The sequence below is a fragment of the Gallus gallus genome, chromosome 1 (assembly GCF_016699485.2).
Source record: "Gallus gallus isolate bGalGal1 chromosome 1, bGalGal1.mat.broiler.GRCg7b, whole genome shotgun sequence".
In the NCBI taxonomy this organism is placed as follows: Eukaryota; Metazoa; Chordata; class Aves; order Galliformes; family Phasianidae; genus Gallus; species Gallus gallus.
Genome location: NC_052532.1, coordinates 83,817,848 through 83,833,141, shown reverse-complemented (window position 1 = coordinate 83,833,141; position 15,294 = coordinate 83,817,848). Strand labels below are relative to the sequence as shown.

The 15,294-nt window shown below is 41.3% G+C and overlaps 1 protein-coding gene across 7 annotated transcripts; it reads left to right on the top strand.

Annotated features, from left to right (window-relative positions):
* Window positions 1-144: 144 nt before the first annotated feature.
* Window positions 145-12,335, top strand: SLC35A5 (solute carrier family 35 member A5). Of its 7 annotated transcripts, none has more exons than XM_040646624.2 (7): window positions 145-251; window positions 1,292-1,444; window positions 2,014-2,112; window positions 3,202-3,335; window positions 7,024-7,091; window positions 8,504-9,137; window positions 10,267-12,335. In XM_040646624.2, the coding sequence occupies exons 2-7, from the start codon at window positions 1,315-1,317 to the stop codon at window positions 10,333-10,335; spliced, it is 1,134 nt and encodes a 377-aa protein (XP_040502558.1). In that variant the 5' UTR covers window positions 145-251; window positions 1,292-1,314; the 3' UTR covers window positions 10,336-12,335. The 7 variants fall into 7 exon arrangements, with proteins under 7 accessions (XP_040502558.1, XP_015152139.2, XP_024999566.2 ...); XM_015296653.4 differs by having other exon boundaries at window positions 8,342-9,137; XM_025143798.3 differs by having other exon boundaries at window positions 145-379; window positions 8,342-9,137.
* The last annotated feature ends 2,959 nt before the right edge of the window (window positions 12,336-15,294 follow it).

Here is a 15,294-nt window from a genome sequence, read left to right as displayed (position 1 = left end):
CTAAGGCGCGTCACGCATGTCAAGTGCGCATGCGCACATATAGGCAAGACCGGAAGACGGCATATCTTCCTGCACACGCCCCCCCAAATAGACGTAAGGATCACGTGGTGGGGGGCGAGATCCGGAAGTAAGCTTGGGTCACGTGGGCAGTTGTCATGGAGAATGAGGCAGCGGAGGAGGGGCGGTCAGGGGGCGCGCGCTGCCGCCCGCCCTGGGAGAGGGCCCCGCCCCGCTCGGCTCCGCCCCGGCAGGTGAGGCCGTCGGGGGCCCCCTCCAGCGGGGGAGCGGGAGGGAGGAAGGTGCTGGGGATGAGGGCTGGGGGAGGAAGATCAGCGGGAATAGAGAGAGGGTCGTGGTCCTCCTCCCCCACCGGCGACGGGTGTGTTTGACGGTGGCGTCACTGTGCCCGGTGCTGAGCAGCTGCGTGCGGCGGGGCGGGGAGCCGGGCCGGGCTACGGCCGAAGGCGGCGGGAACCGACTCGGGAGAGCCGAGCGTCGGATGCGCCTTGCCGGTCCCCCGTCTCGGCGGCCGCCGCCTTCTGCGGGCCCGGCTCGCCCCGCGTCGTGAGGCGGAGACGTGGCAGGGAGCGGCGAGCGCAGCCGCGCGGCTGAGGTGCACCCGCTGAGGTAGAACGGCGCGAGGCGAGGCGCGCGACCGTTGACAGCCGCCTCCGTCCCCGCCTCTCCCCGCGTGCAGCCGGTGCCTGGCAGTGCGGGGGCCGCCGCCCTTCCGTCCTTCGTTAGCGGGCGGCTGAACTGCGGAAGCAGCCGCCTGGAGCGCGTCTGGTGGCGGAGGAGCCGCGGGCGGCCCTGTGCAGCCCTGTCTGCTGGGATTGGGAACGGGAGCTGTTTCTGACAGCGTTCGAGGTCAGGTTGGATGGAACCCTGGGCAGCCTGGTCTGGTGGGTGGCAAGCCTGCTCACGACAGGGGGTTGGAGCTGGTTGGGCTTTGAGGTCCCTCCCAACCCAGCCCTTACATGATATACATACAAGTATATTCAAACCTACAAATCCTGTAGAGAAATAACACTGTATTTATTTATCTTGTTCAGCTGGTCCGTATTCCATAGATATCACTGTGGATGTGAGGTGTTTATTCCTCTCTTGCTGGTCCTTATAGCACATCTTTTTCCCTTTTAAATAAAATGATAACTGTAGCATGCAATCATGACTCTCAACACAAACCATTCTGTTTAAGATAACACAAAGCAATAAAAGGCACACGTTTCACCTCACCGTATCAGTTTCTGGAAGTACTGTTTATAGTGTATGTGTATTGTGTCGTCCAAAGGGCGCTGACAGCAAGGCAGCGGAATGGAGAGCAAGTGCTGTCGTCGCTCTGCGGTTTGCTCCAAGACAACCATCTACACCTTTCTGCTTGGAGGAGTCTTCATTACTCTGGGCTCGAGTCGAATCCTCTTGATGAAATATTCTGCTAATGAAGGTATCGTTGGACTGTAAACATAATGAATCTCAAATAAGCGTTGTCATTTCAGGTGTAACAGATACCCCAAAACCTAGTTTGCCACCTAGTTTTCCATTACATAAACTGAGACGTGAATTTCATTGGGTCTAACATAGAATATAAATTGTGCAAGCACTGTTGGTGGTAAATGACCAATTCATTTGTTTCACAGCATGTTTAGGAGAAGATGGTATAGTAGTGTGCAAGTTGTCTTACTGCTTCTCCTGTCAGCAAGTGTTAGCAAAATTATGCTATTAAAGAAAAGATAAAATCCCCAAAGTAGGTTGTGTCATCCTGGAAGCTTTCTCCTAGTAGGCAAACATACTATATCACTGTTTGTAAACTGAGAGCAAGTGAGGAAAGGTTTCAGCCCAGAAGGGCAACTGACTGGTCAAAAACTGAGTATTTGTAATAGAAGTGCTAACACTTTGTGTTTATGAGCAGGGGCTCTAATTCTGACTGAAGGGGTTAAAATATTTCTTTTTCCAATTGTGAATATGCAAGAGGAATCTGATGGTGTACTCTCTACAATTTCCTGAATCCCACAGATAACAAATATGATTATCTTCCTACAACAGTGAACATATGTTCTGAAGTAGTAAAACTGTTCCTGTGTGTGGTATTGGCACTATGGGTTAAGAAAAAAGGTGAGTACATATGTTTAAAGTAACTAAGATGTGTTGACTTACTAAGATCTATTATATGTCATATCTTTTTTTTTTCTTTCCACTAATAGATTCACATTTAATGGCATGAAGTAAGTCCTGACAGTAATGTTCTTGGGGATTATGTCTTCAATACACAATTACAACTATACTTATTATAACTCTAATTTGTGCATTAAATTCATATGTTCTCAAGTTTGTATGATAGTTGAAATGAGGATGGTGAGTTCAATTAGAAAGTGTAATGAAGACACAATCTAATCTCTTTTGAATTTTAGCACAGCATCAGGTTAGGGTAATAGGAGTTGCCTCTCTATGAAGGCATAGCTGAAAAGAAGCTTGTTACTGGCTACCCTCTGGGTGCTAGATAAACAGATCCTCCATCTGTGTCATTATTTCATATCTAGGTGAGATTGATAATCACCTGATACTGATGTGACTATTGTGTGGGGGCTTTCTGGAGTGCTTTTTGGTCCTCAAAGAATGATTATGATGTGTTTTTGCACCAGTGGAGAAATACTCTGATAGGGTTAAAGGATTCTCTAAGTGTTTTTTTGCTGTTCCTGTTCAGCCCTAGAACAGAACAAAACAAAATGGCAAAAGAAAAGAAAAAAAAAAAAAAAAAAAAGGAGGGCAAAGCTAGAGATTGCGAGTTTTGTTTCCTGGTTCTGATTCTCATGTGAGAAACCACTTGAGAAACCCTAATGCAGGTTTCTGTCTTGTGGACAGATTAGCAAAATCTGCTCAGAGGAGTTGTGGAACCTCCTTCTTTGGTGATATTCAAGACTTGTCTGGGTGCTTGCCTTTATGACTTGCTGTAGGGAACCTACTTTAGCAGGTTTAGTGGGGGGTTGGACTCGATGATCTCTAGAAGTCCCTTCCAACCCCTACAATTCTGTTATTCCTTCATAGTTTCCTTGGTGAAGCAAGGGTACGAATGCTCATAGACACTAGACTTCTGCTTTAGCTGTCCTGTATTGCCAGAGAACAGCAGTACCTATTCAAAGGGCTTCGAAATGGACTTCTGATAATAATAAAGTTGTTTTTCCTATTGATTTGTTTTCCTTCCAGAGGGCTGCTTAGATCGTCCATCCGGATGTCTTTCCTGGAAGAATTTTTGTAATTCCATGAAATGGTCAATTCCTGCCTTTCTTTACTTTTTGGATAACTTGATTGTCTTCTACGTGCTGTCCTACCTCCAGCCAGTAAGTATGCGTGTACTGAGTGAAGGATCTTTCAGTGTGTTAATAACAGATAAGACTGACCATAGGCTATCTACAGTTGCTACACTGACAGTGCAAGATTTACGGGTAAATGAATGATCTGAACATCTAGACCATCCCTTCTCCTGCCAGTGGCCCAGTTCTACAGCTCTCAGTAGAGGAATGTTTCTGTGCATTTTCTCTATCCTTGGTAGTTTAGATACAGGCTGAAATTTCTTAAGTGTGGGGCAGGTTTTTTGAGCTTTCTACCCTTTGGCTTATTCAATTCTGAATTTCTCTCTCAGTGCATTTGCACATGTTGCTGGTATTTGAGTTGCCCTTTTCTGTGGGGCTTCTGCCACTTTATTTACATGACTTCACATGTTGACTTGTTTTCTTTCCTCAACAATTCCAAAGAAAATCAAACAAATGTAAATCTCTCAAAGCAAAAAAAAACCAAAAACCAAAAAACAAAACACAGGCAGAGAGTAGGGAAGGATTAAAACTGTTTGGCTCTCAATTTTTTACTTTTCATTTTCATGTAAGGATATATTAAACCTAATTGTGTTTAAACACATTTCATTTATACTTTATTTTCTAGCTACATTCAGCCTTCTGAATGAGTCTACATATACTCAGGAAATATGGTTTTCTTGTGCTCTCTCTATGCTAGAGTACCTTTAGGTTCAGAATCTGTTTGAAATTTCATGGAAACAAATGGTTACTGCTTACTGTAAAATACTGTCTATTCTTTTTTACCATTAAAAATTTGTATAACTGTTTCTGTTCATTCTCTTTCAGGATTTCCTCTCTAAAATAATGTCCTTTTAGATGTACATTTCTGGTAGGGACAGAACAGAGTCTAGAATAGGACCTGACTGAAAAAAAAATTGGTTAGAATGAATAATGCCCCTACAGTTCTGTGATTCTGTGTAATCTGGTATCTTAAAAATAAGTAGATGTTTTGTTTGTGCTCTTTGCTTTTTTTGGGGGGGGGGGGCGGTGGAAGGAAACTTGGCTATAGCATTTATAATAGCAAAGTCTGATATTTAAAAGGCTACGCAATACTGTTGCTTTCTCAAGCAGTTGGATTTGGCTGAGTTAGAGCAGTCTTTCGTTAAATGTACATTGCAGATTCTGTGTTGCATGCACACACCCACGTGCATTTGCATGTAAAGCTTTTCTCTCTCCTCAGAACATGTGCACTGCAGTTACTCTTCTTTGGAATTCTTAGTGTCTTTTATATTCTACCTGATGGGTAGATAAAACTGTAACACCATCATGGCTAACCAAACAGAAATAGTAAATGAGGTAACCGAATACCTGTAAGATAGAATACCTTGATGGTGTTACAAAACCCTCAAAGTGAAAAGGCAGGTGCAAGATGCCCGAAAGAAGGCAGCCATACCTGGCTAAACTTTGTTTCATGTGAATTTTAAAACTAAGTAGGTTTTGGACTATGTCATACTTAAGTGAGCAGCCATCTCTAGTATAGAGTTGCTTTGGATTTGGGTTGTATTATGTTACCAGAGATGTTGTTCCATTTATGCTGTGTTTTTGTCTCAGTCAAAAATCCAACCATTGTTTTGCATGTTGTTGGTACATCAATTTTAAGTCAAGCCTCTTTCGTCGAGAGTGGTTTCTAGCAGCTCCTGTTTCATCTGTTCATCCAATGTTTTCTTCTTCCATAATTTTCACCTAACATGAGTTTTTAACTGAGTTGCAATTTCACAAAGCATAAAATGAGGCTGTGACTTCTTAGGCAGACATGTCATGTGTCAGCTTACTTGAGATCCTGCATCATGCTGTTTCACTAGGAAGTGAGCTGAGAGAGCCAGCACAGCTTCACCAAGGGCAGATCATGCTTGACCAGCCTGGTGGACATCTACAATGGAGTTACAGCAGCAGTGAACGAAGGAATGGCAACTGATGTTGTCTGCTTTGACTTGTGCAAGGCCCTTGAAGTGGTCCTCCACTACATCCTTATCTCTAAATTGTAGAGAGGTGGATTTGAAGGGTGGACTGTTTGGTGGATGAAGATTTGGCTGGACCAGTGCAGACAGAGCATTATGGTCAATGGATCTATGTCCAGGTGGAGTCCTGTCATGAATAGTGTCCCCCAGGGAGTCAGTTCTGGGACCAGTGTTCTTGAGCGTCTTTATCAGTGATGTGGACAGTGAGGTCAGGTGTACCCTCAGGAAATTTGTTGATGACACCAAGCTTAGTGGTACAGTCAGTATGACTGAAGGAAGGGATGCCATCCAGAGAGGCCTATACAGGCTTGAGAAGTGGGCCCATGGGAGCCTAATGAGGTTCAACAAAGCCAATTGCGTGGTGTTGCACTTATGTCAGGGCAATCCCAGATATGTGTACAGGCTGGTAGGAGAGCTCATGGAGTGCAACTCTGTGGAAAAAGGACTTTGTGGTCCTGGTGGATGAAAAGCGTGATGTGAGCCAGCAGTGTGCACTTGCACAACGTATGCTGGGCTGTATCCAAAGAGGGGTGACCAGCAGGATGATGGAGGTGATTATCCCCCTCTACTCTGTCCCTATGAGGCCCCATCTGGAGTACTGCATTGAGTCCTGGGACTGCTGGCACAAGAATGATGTGGAGCTTTTGGAGCAAGTCCAGAGGAGGGTCACAGAGATGATAGTGGGATGGAGCACTTCTCTGAAGGGGAAAGGTTGAGGGAACTGGGCTTGTTCTGCCTGGAGAAAAAAAAAAAAAAGGCTCCAGGGAGACCTCATTGTGGCTTTCCAGTAGTTGAGGAGAGCTTATAATCAGAGACTGACTTCTTACACAGGCAGATAGTAATAGGGCAAGGTGGAATTGCTTTAAACTAAAAAAGGAGAGATGTTGGTTAGATGTTAGGAATACTTTTACTCAGAGGGTGTTGAAGCACTGGAACAAGTTGCCTGGAAAAGTTGTGGATTCCCCATCGCTGGAGACATATCACAGCCAGGCTGGATGAGGCTCTGGGCTGCCTGATCTGTGCAGCAGCTCTGCCCTCAGCAAGTGGTTTGCAACTAGATGATCATAAAGGTCATTTCTAACATAAGCCATTCCATATTCTATGATATTTAGTATTCAGCAGATAGGGGGTTTTTGTTGTTGTTTTTAACAGAGTGGCACTAAGATAATGGGAAAAGGGTATATGCTTTTCCTCTGGTAAATGAAAAGACTCTAGAGCAGAATTGGAATTGTGGAAAAGGAGTTAAGAAAGTTCAAGGTAATGCCAGTGCCTTGCACTTTTGAATCTAAATGTTTTTTTTCGTGTGTGTGTAAAATTGTCTTTAAAAGGCAATCTTAATGTGAGGTTGAACTGGAGGAAAGAGTTCAGATTTCCACATCTCAGTATGTATACTGACTACACAGAGTTTTCTTCACTTGCACAGTGAAATAGTACATTTTTAGAACAGTTGCAGTCTTGGTGTGTTTTCAGCTGGATTAGTTTCCTGATGTCTTTGTTTCAGGACGGTGTTTCCCCTGCAGTGGAACTGAGAATCTGTGCTTCGCTTGATACTTCGAAATGGCTCTTCAATGTTATTTTAGGGTTATGCTATCCCACCACTTTGTTAAGGAAAGAAGGTTCGGTACTAGAGCGATGCTTTCCACTCTTGTCTCTGAAAGTTGGTGGGCTTTTGATATCAATGTGTCTGAATTATAACTTTGTTCCTTTTCTTTTTCTAGGCAATGGCTGTCCTCTTCTCAAATTTTGTCATTATAACAACAGCTCTCCTCTTCAGGATAGTGCTAAAGTAAGTTGTACTTAATAAGGTAAACAAAACTTTAAACTTTATCTTTCTAGCCTATATACAGTGGTTATGCTACAGTCTTTCTTAGTCTGATAGCAACAGTAATACTGTTTTCTTGTGACTACACCAACTTAGAGAAATGGCTTTGTGTTCTACATATAAAGGTGTTGGAAATTACAGCTTTTTAGATGCTCCTACATATCTCCACATATGGTCACCTGTGACAGGTTGCAAGTGATAGATGTTGAATGATCAGAATTAAGGTTTGGATTTGTGTACCTTCATTTGTGCATTAAATCTCATACTTAATGATGAGCAGTACTTCTTTCCAGTCTGATGTAACTCTTGATGGAATGTGAAGGTAATCTAACAAGAAAGGATGAAATACATGAGAGAGAAATAGGTGTTTACATTAGTACTGTTCCTGCCCTAATGTGTTTCTGGTTAACTGCATAGGGTAAGTCTCTTCTTTGTTATTCATGTGATAGGGAAAAAGATATTAGCTTTCATACACTACCTGAAAAGTTATTTGTGGTGAACTTTGAACAAAGATGCATTTTCCATAGGTGTTAATATTCCAAAAGAGCATCTGGTAGTCAGGCCAAAGTGCTTTTTCTCAGTTCTTTAGTTTTATATCTCTTGTGACGTCAAAGTTTGCTTAATCTTCCAAATTTCTGATTTTTTTTCCCACAATAAACTAGTTTCACTTGCTTGAGTGAGAGAGTAGTTCCAATAGATAAGACCACTAGGCCTCGTACATTACATTTCTACCATCGTAAAATACTTAAAAAGTGTTCAAAATCATGGGGAAAAAAAATGAAATGTTGTAAAGGTTTTCCAGAAAGAGAATTATTTGGATGTCTGACTTCCTTTTAATCCTTCAAATCTGTGATTACGTGGGCAGCAGTTGACTTTAGTTGTCAGGAGGCCAGCATCTAGAACTGATTTAATCTTGAAAGATTTCCCTTTCATTATCTCTACTATTCACTATTTCTACTCTATAAATCTATTGGTTTGTTCTCCATTCTGTGTTTCTGTAATCACCAGGTTGGGATCCCCTTGCCATAAAAAAAATATGCTATGTTTTGGCATTTTCCTATCAATTCTGAAAAATCAAGATTTTTCATCATGCCACAGATAAGGAAATGTAGTCAAGCACAATGTCTTGTGTGTGCTTCATAGGGTTTGTTCTCTTGTCATTTAGTTTGAATGACCATGTTTCTAAAGTTCATGGCTTTTTTGTCTACTCCTAGGCGAAAACTCTCTTGGGTACAGTGGGCATCTCTGGTCATCTTATTCCTATCCATCGTCGCCCTGACACTAGGAACTGGAGGCCGTCAGCAAAGCTTGGCTGTGCATGGCTTCCATCACAGTATGTTTTTCAACCCATCCAACCACTGCCTTCTTTCTGATAGACCAGAGGAAACGTGCGTGGAAAATGGTAGCTGTGGAGCACCAAGATTCCTTCCCGTCTTCCAGTGGAATGTTACAAGTACCATGGCAGGAGCATTGAAACCTCTACGACTCAGTCTGGGACATCTGCTTATTCTAGTGCAGTGTTTCATTTCTGCCCTGGCTAACATCTACAATGAAAAGATATTGAAAGATGGAGATCAGCTTGCTGAAAGCATCTTCACACAGAACAGCAAACTGTATGCCTTTGGGGTGTTGTTCAATGGACTGATGTTGGGCCTACAGGCTAAGGACCGGGGGCAGATAGGGAATTGTGGTTTCTTTTATGGGCACAACATCTTCTCAGTGGCTCTCATATTTGTCACTGCCTTTCTGGGATTGTCTGTAGCCTTCATCTTGAAGTTCCGAGACAATATGTTCCATGTCATGACAGCTCAGATCACCACTGTCATCATCACCACTGTGTCTTTTGTCATCTTTGACTTCAGGCCTTCTTTAGAGTTCTTTTTGGAAGCTCCTGTAGTGCTTCTCTCCATATTCATTTACAATGCCAGTAAACCAAGAGGCCTGGAATATGCTGCTATGAGGGAAAGGGGCAAGCTCTTCAAAGGAGACACATGGGAGAGGTCAAGTGGGGTAAGGCTTTTCCATACTTGTCTTCTATTATTTTTTTTCTTATTTCCCCTCTACCTGTGCTATGGGATATGGACTGAAATCATTTGTCAACTGAAACACCAAAACTCCTCAGTATTTGTTATAAATCTTCAAAAGTGATTGAGTATTGCTTTGCATGTTACACTTTTTCAATTCATGAATCCTGGATAAACAATGCTATTCTGCAGTGACTGTGCTGTGAGCAGCTCCAGCTTTGTACAAACTCTCCATTGAGGATATTGCTGGCCCTGGGAATACAGAAATTGGAATTGATGCCTGGAAACTAACAGTACTTAAATAGAACTGAAATTTTTGTATAGCTGAGCCCACATGAAGAAATTAATGTTTGTTATGAAGATTATTTCTGTCGTAACAGTCAAAGATACCCGCAGACACAAATGTAATATTGGAGTAGACATTTTAATATTTTTCGTACACAGCATTTTCTCCAGGGCCTTTTGTGTGTTGTTTACTTTTTTGCCCTCCCTAAATTGAACTGTAACCTAGACAACCTGAATGTGGCACCGAGAGCTTGCCGTTAAGAGTCTCAGCTCATTCATCTAAGCTGAGAAGTCAGTCCAAGGGGAAGGAGTTCGTATCTCTGCTTTCTACGTGGACAGATATATGTCTGTAATAGATGTTGCAACCAGCAGAGAGTGCTGTCTCCATTTAATTCTAGGAAACATTAAGCTTCCAACAGATGTTTTCTGAAAATTATAAGTGGTGCCCTTTTAGATGCTTGTTTAACAAACAGTGTGTGGGTTGGGTTTTTTTTTTTTTGTACCTGAAACTATCTATTTTAGCATTTACAAGTGAGCATCTGTGGTAAAAACAAAGAATACTATGTGAGCAAGTTTCCTGAGGGTGGGCTACAAGCTTTTTCAGGGATCAAACTACAGAAAAAAGCATTAAAGATAAAGAGATTGTCCCTTATGAGCATACATGTATCAGAGTAAGATTTCAACACGCTGATAAAAGACAAATTACTGGATGCTGATATCATAGAGATCGCTTAAAAATAAGCTTTCTTCTTCTCTCTTTTCTCTCTTTATGTATTGATAACAAGTTAACTTTTGTTCACATTGTTTTCTCCTGCTTCTGGTTCTTGCAGGATGGAGAAGAATTTGAGAGACTGAACAAACCAAGCAGTGACATTGATACAGATGAAGATTCACTCTAGCATGGAGCAGGCTGAGAAGAATGCTATTACTCATAGTGAGAGAATGTTCATGTTCCCTTTTTTCCCTTTTTGCAGAATGATTGAGACTTCTTTGGGCCTAAATGTCAGAGATAGATGAGGAAAACATTCCAACTCTTACTTTGGGCCGCACATTTTCGAAAGCTGTTTTCCCTCATACCATCTCTGCAAATGAAGAGTTTAAAATCTGCTGAAATAAACCAAGTTTATAATTGATGTGAACAAGAAGAGACTTGGACACTGGAGTCAGTTGTGTGGGTGATGTGTGCTGCATTGGAGGGCAGTCCTTGCTGCAAATACGCCAGCATATGTCTTTCATCACTTTGGTTGACTGTTGTGAAGTGGTGCAAATTCCTCTATGAATTTCTTAGCAAAACAGAGGTGATAAAACTGTTGTTCATATTGCAGAAGTGGTAGGAGGACTGCTTAGCATCTTCTAATTAAGCCGGCACTAAGAACCTTATAAATAATGAGGCATATTGACTGGTTTATTGCATTTTGGCAAATCAGATTGAAATATCCATAGCTGAGTGAAAGAGTCCCCCCGAAACAATCTTATCAAACCTTGACTTGCGAATGTGTAACAAATCAGATAACTTGGGTTAAGGATCCTTCAGAGAGGAATCTCTAGAGTGTGATTTCAGTATGAATGGTTTTAATTTAATTTTCATTCCTGTTTTACACCAGTGTAACTCTGCTGGCTCCTGTGGAGCCCTTTTTGATTCTTCGATGTGACTGAAGCAGAATAGATTTCACTGACTTCAGCCACTAGCTCTCACATTTCCAGTATGAGACTGCTTTGTGCCTGTCTCCCAGTGTTTGGGAAAAATGAAATTTGGAATGCCTTTGTAGAAAATAGTGTATTTTACATGCAACTTATGTGGCCTAACATTGAAAGAGCCTGAATAAAACAAAAGTGTGTTATTCAGTTTGAATGTATCGTAGGATCTTTTCTGCACGTGGAAAGCATATATGTAGAGATTTACTTTACACTGGGGCCACCATCTGAAAGCGAATGTTACACAGCTACAGTGAGGCACTACAGCATGTGGAGCACTGAGCAGGAGGGTACAGGTGTTGGTATCATTTGGTGTTGCTCCAGCAGCTCAGACTGGTAAAGATTTGCATTCGTTTTGTAGAGAGAATTTATTCTGCAGAGTGCCAGGCAGGATGATCTCAGAATAACTGCTGGCTTATATTTTGAGTGAGATGAAAAATAGGTTCCAAGTAATTAAGTGAATCTTAAAAATTGAAGGATGAAGTGAATAGGAATGCAGATAAGAGTTATTGATGTGTTCTTGGAAAGATACTGTCAAAGGAATTCTTAAGGAGGTATGCAATAAGTTCAGCGTTAAACTCTCATACCACAGAATGCAGTAATGCATTTCTCTGTGGTCTGAGGACAGTTCTGTCTTTGTTCCCCTCTGGTACCCTGTTTCCATGCTCTGTGTGCTAACAGCTTACTTACACATACTGTATTGATGGCTCATTGCTGTATTAATCAGCATACCTTCTGTCACTGATCCGTCAAGAAGGGCAGCCTGTTTCCAGTCATGGCCAATGGCTGTCATAAACTATGTATGTGAAATTCTTACTCTGATTTCTGTTTTTTTGGATGATGAATGTGAAATCATTGTTTTCTTTTTTGCTTTGTTTTTTTTTTTTTCCCAGAAGTGTAAGCTTTTTCTAGCGTATGTTAAGAATAATTATACAAAGAGAAATTACTGTTGTGGTTTGTTTATATGAGGTAACCTTGTAAGTAGTGTTGAGCTGATAAGCATTTTACAGCTGATCTTGTTGTGCTTGTACAGTAGCTCATTTCAACAGCAACAAAAAACCCTTGTTGTTTGGATCTGTACAGAATGAATAAGAAAGTATATTTGAATGTAAGTTCCACATGGTTTCATTGGTGTATGATGTCCTGTTTTGGGAAATGAAAGTTCAATGTTTAAAAAAAAAAAAAGACAAAAAAGCCCCTCAAAGTGTTTGAGACTTTGTTGCAATAAGACAGCTTCATTTTTTTTTTCCATTGCATACAGGTTTGCAATATATACTTGCCGGAGTTCATTGTGTTTGTTTTTTCAGACCCAGCTACCCCCTTTTAGCAGATATTTTCATGAAAAATGAAAGTGCTGTTGGCTTTTGACTGCTTTGTATTAAGAGTGGTAGCTTTTTACATTGACTTTTGCAGACAGTTTTGCCTTTACATTGTCAGAGCATAGAATTCAGCTTCATACCTCTAATGACAGAGTATCAAACCGAAGATGAGTGTTTTGAAAACATTATTTGAAGTTCCTGCATGAACTCTCTGCCTTAAAAGAGAGAAGAGTTGGAAATGACTGATTTGCAAATTTTATAAAGTATATTTAGGCTTGCATTCAGCTCCTGTCAGCCTTAGTCATTTCTTCCCTCCTTAAGTTTCACTGACGTTGTCACGCTTGACTTGTTTTGCTGAACTGTGATTGCACAAAGATATCAGGTATACAGCTGTGAATGTATGCTGATATACTGATTTACTGATCTATCTATTAGGTTCTGTTTAACACGTGGAAATCTTTCTGTTGTCTTCAGGTGAACAGGTTGGAGTGATTCTGTTGGATTGGCCAGGCAGGTTTCTTTTAATAATGGAAGAGAACTGTGCATCCTCTCAGCAGTAACAGGAACATTAACTGTCTAAAAGTGGGTAAGGACTTAATATAAGCCTAGCAATAAAAAGTGTATAAGTAATTCAGAAATATGACCATGCAATTCTGTGCAGTAATACTGCCCATGGCGATAGTCAAATGTAGTGTGTATATGGCATTTGTTAGAGAAAGTGACTATAAACAACTGTTAGCTGAAAAAACAGCTCTGCTTAGCAATTGAGGCTGTTCTGTAGAGCTATATCTTGCAAATAGATCATGTGACCCCCTACTGCAGTAACAGTGGTTACGTACTTCCACTGTGTTGTCCTTCACCTACTCTGTGTCAGAAAGCTTACTTTTTTTTTCTTCTCTAGCTTACTGTTTTTCTCCTCAAATGGCAATAGGGAATTTTATTAGCAGTTTTTTGGAGATCAGTATTACTTTGACACATAGTCTTTAACGAAGGTGTTGGACAGAGAGCTCCTTCAGAGTTGTGAGTCAGAGCCCAGGTTCACAAATGTTTGAACTTTACTGCTGCTTAGAATGTTATGTTCCTCCCTTGGGTGGGAGGAATTAGTTCATGAAGCCTCTAAGGAAGAGAGATCTCTTCATGTTTCTCTTGTTTATAACAAGTTTGTTAAAGTAATTTTTATTGATTAATTTCAGCTACTCTGTGAATGTAGAAACTGAGCCATTGTGCTTGAAGTACAGCCTGTGGGTTAAAACAGCTGTCTTTGAGCTGAATCAAATCCCAGAAATACATATGAGAAAAAAGTTTTGAAATTTTCCTTCACTGTGTTGAAACTTCCTACTCAGAACTGTAAAAATAGGGTTTTAATCTCAACAAACCCGTCCTCAGAGTGGTGCTGCAGGGACAGATGCAGTATTTTAGATCTAATTTGCATTTGGCACAATGAAGTGTTGGTCTGGAGTTGTCTGCCTCTCTGATACTTGGAGTCTTTGAGGTAACTATATATTGTTGTTAAAAGGATTAGTGTTCCTCCAGGCTTTGCTTTTAGTTTTCCATAGGGACAGGTAGGTTGCAAAATCAGGATTTTAAACCATTGCTAAAGGTTCTTAGTAATTTTGAGCCAGTTTTACAAAGTTTTTACTGAAGGCAGAAATTGGCACCAGAAGGTCTCACACTGAGTGTCTCAAATTTTATAAATATTAAAATGTGCAGTTTTGGTTAAGAGCACATCCCAGCCTCCCTTATCAGTAGACAACTTGTTTGGAGTTGCTTTTTTTAACTGCAACTCCCACAGCCAAGGCTGGGTTTGATAGTTGCACGACTTGGATTAGGCATTGCCCTGTCTTGTCTAAGTTTACGGTCTCTTCCTCCTGCTCAGCACCTGTATTGTGTATTCTGAGCACCTGCTCAGCACAGGATATTTAGGTCCCATGTTTTGTACTGTCAATTAAAAGGCCATTTATTTTTCATTTGCATGAGAAATAAGATTACAGGAAAGTTGAAATGAACAACTGAAAGAAAACACTCCAGAGATGCTTCTCCTTTTGTCAACAGGTGGTGGCTGTTAGGTACACTTTCCTCTGCTTTTGCTTTAGGCAAAGATGGTTAGGTAACTGACCTTAATGCATTGGTGCAGCACTTGTTTTCTAAAACTGAGCTATGGGACTTGATCTTTTTTCCTAGAAAACTTTCAGTTCTATAACTTTATTTTTTTTTAATCTGTCCCCCTTTTTATTTTTATTTTTATCTATTTTTTATTTTCTCTGCTCCCTGCTTTCAGCTGCAGAAGTTCTGTAGGTAAAGAGAAGGCTTGCTAGTACTCTGCAGGCATCAGTCCTCTCAGAATGGCTCTGTCAGAAATCTGTCTTTGCTCACTTAGCTCCAGACACAAACCTGAGAGTTTTAAGATAGAAACAGTATCCTGTGTTGGCTAGACCTTGTGGCAGCGGGCAGCCAGCCCTGGAGGGTGACTAGGTCTAATGCAAAGGAACAACTGGCCAGGCCCTGTGACGTCTTGACATCTTTCTGCCTTTCACAAGGGCAAGCAAGATACGGCCTTTTATGACTAAGTTTCTAAGGAAAGCGTCTGGTTTGAGGTGAACTCATTGCTTTACCCAGTTTTGTATGGTCTGTTCCCTTCCCTTCCCCCCCATACCTGCCCCACATACTCCTTCCTTCAAAAGAATAAAAAACAACCACCAAAAAAAACCCAACAACAAAAACCCTCACTCCACCAGAAAAACAAAACAAAAACAAAATCCACATCTGGGGGAAAAAAAAAAAAAAAAAAAAAAAAGGAAAATACTAAATCTCACATGGTAGAGCGTGCTCTGTCCAGTTTTGAGT

Bases quoted from the DNA above. Each gene is read 5' to 3' on its own strand.
- SLC35A5 (XM_015296653.4), top strand. From the start codon at position 1,315: ATGGAGAGCAAGTGCTGTCGTCGCTCTGCGGTTTGCTCCAAGACAACC. The intron at 1,445-2,013 runs GTATCGTTGGAC...TGAATCCCACAG, and splicing joins GAAATATTCTGCTAATGAAG to ATAACAAATATGATTATCTT. The intron at 9,138-10,266 runs GTAAGGCTTTTC...TGGTTCTTGCAG, and splicing joins CATGGGAGAGGTCAAGTGGG to GATGGAGAAGAATTTGAGAG.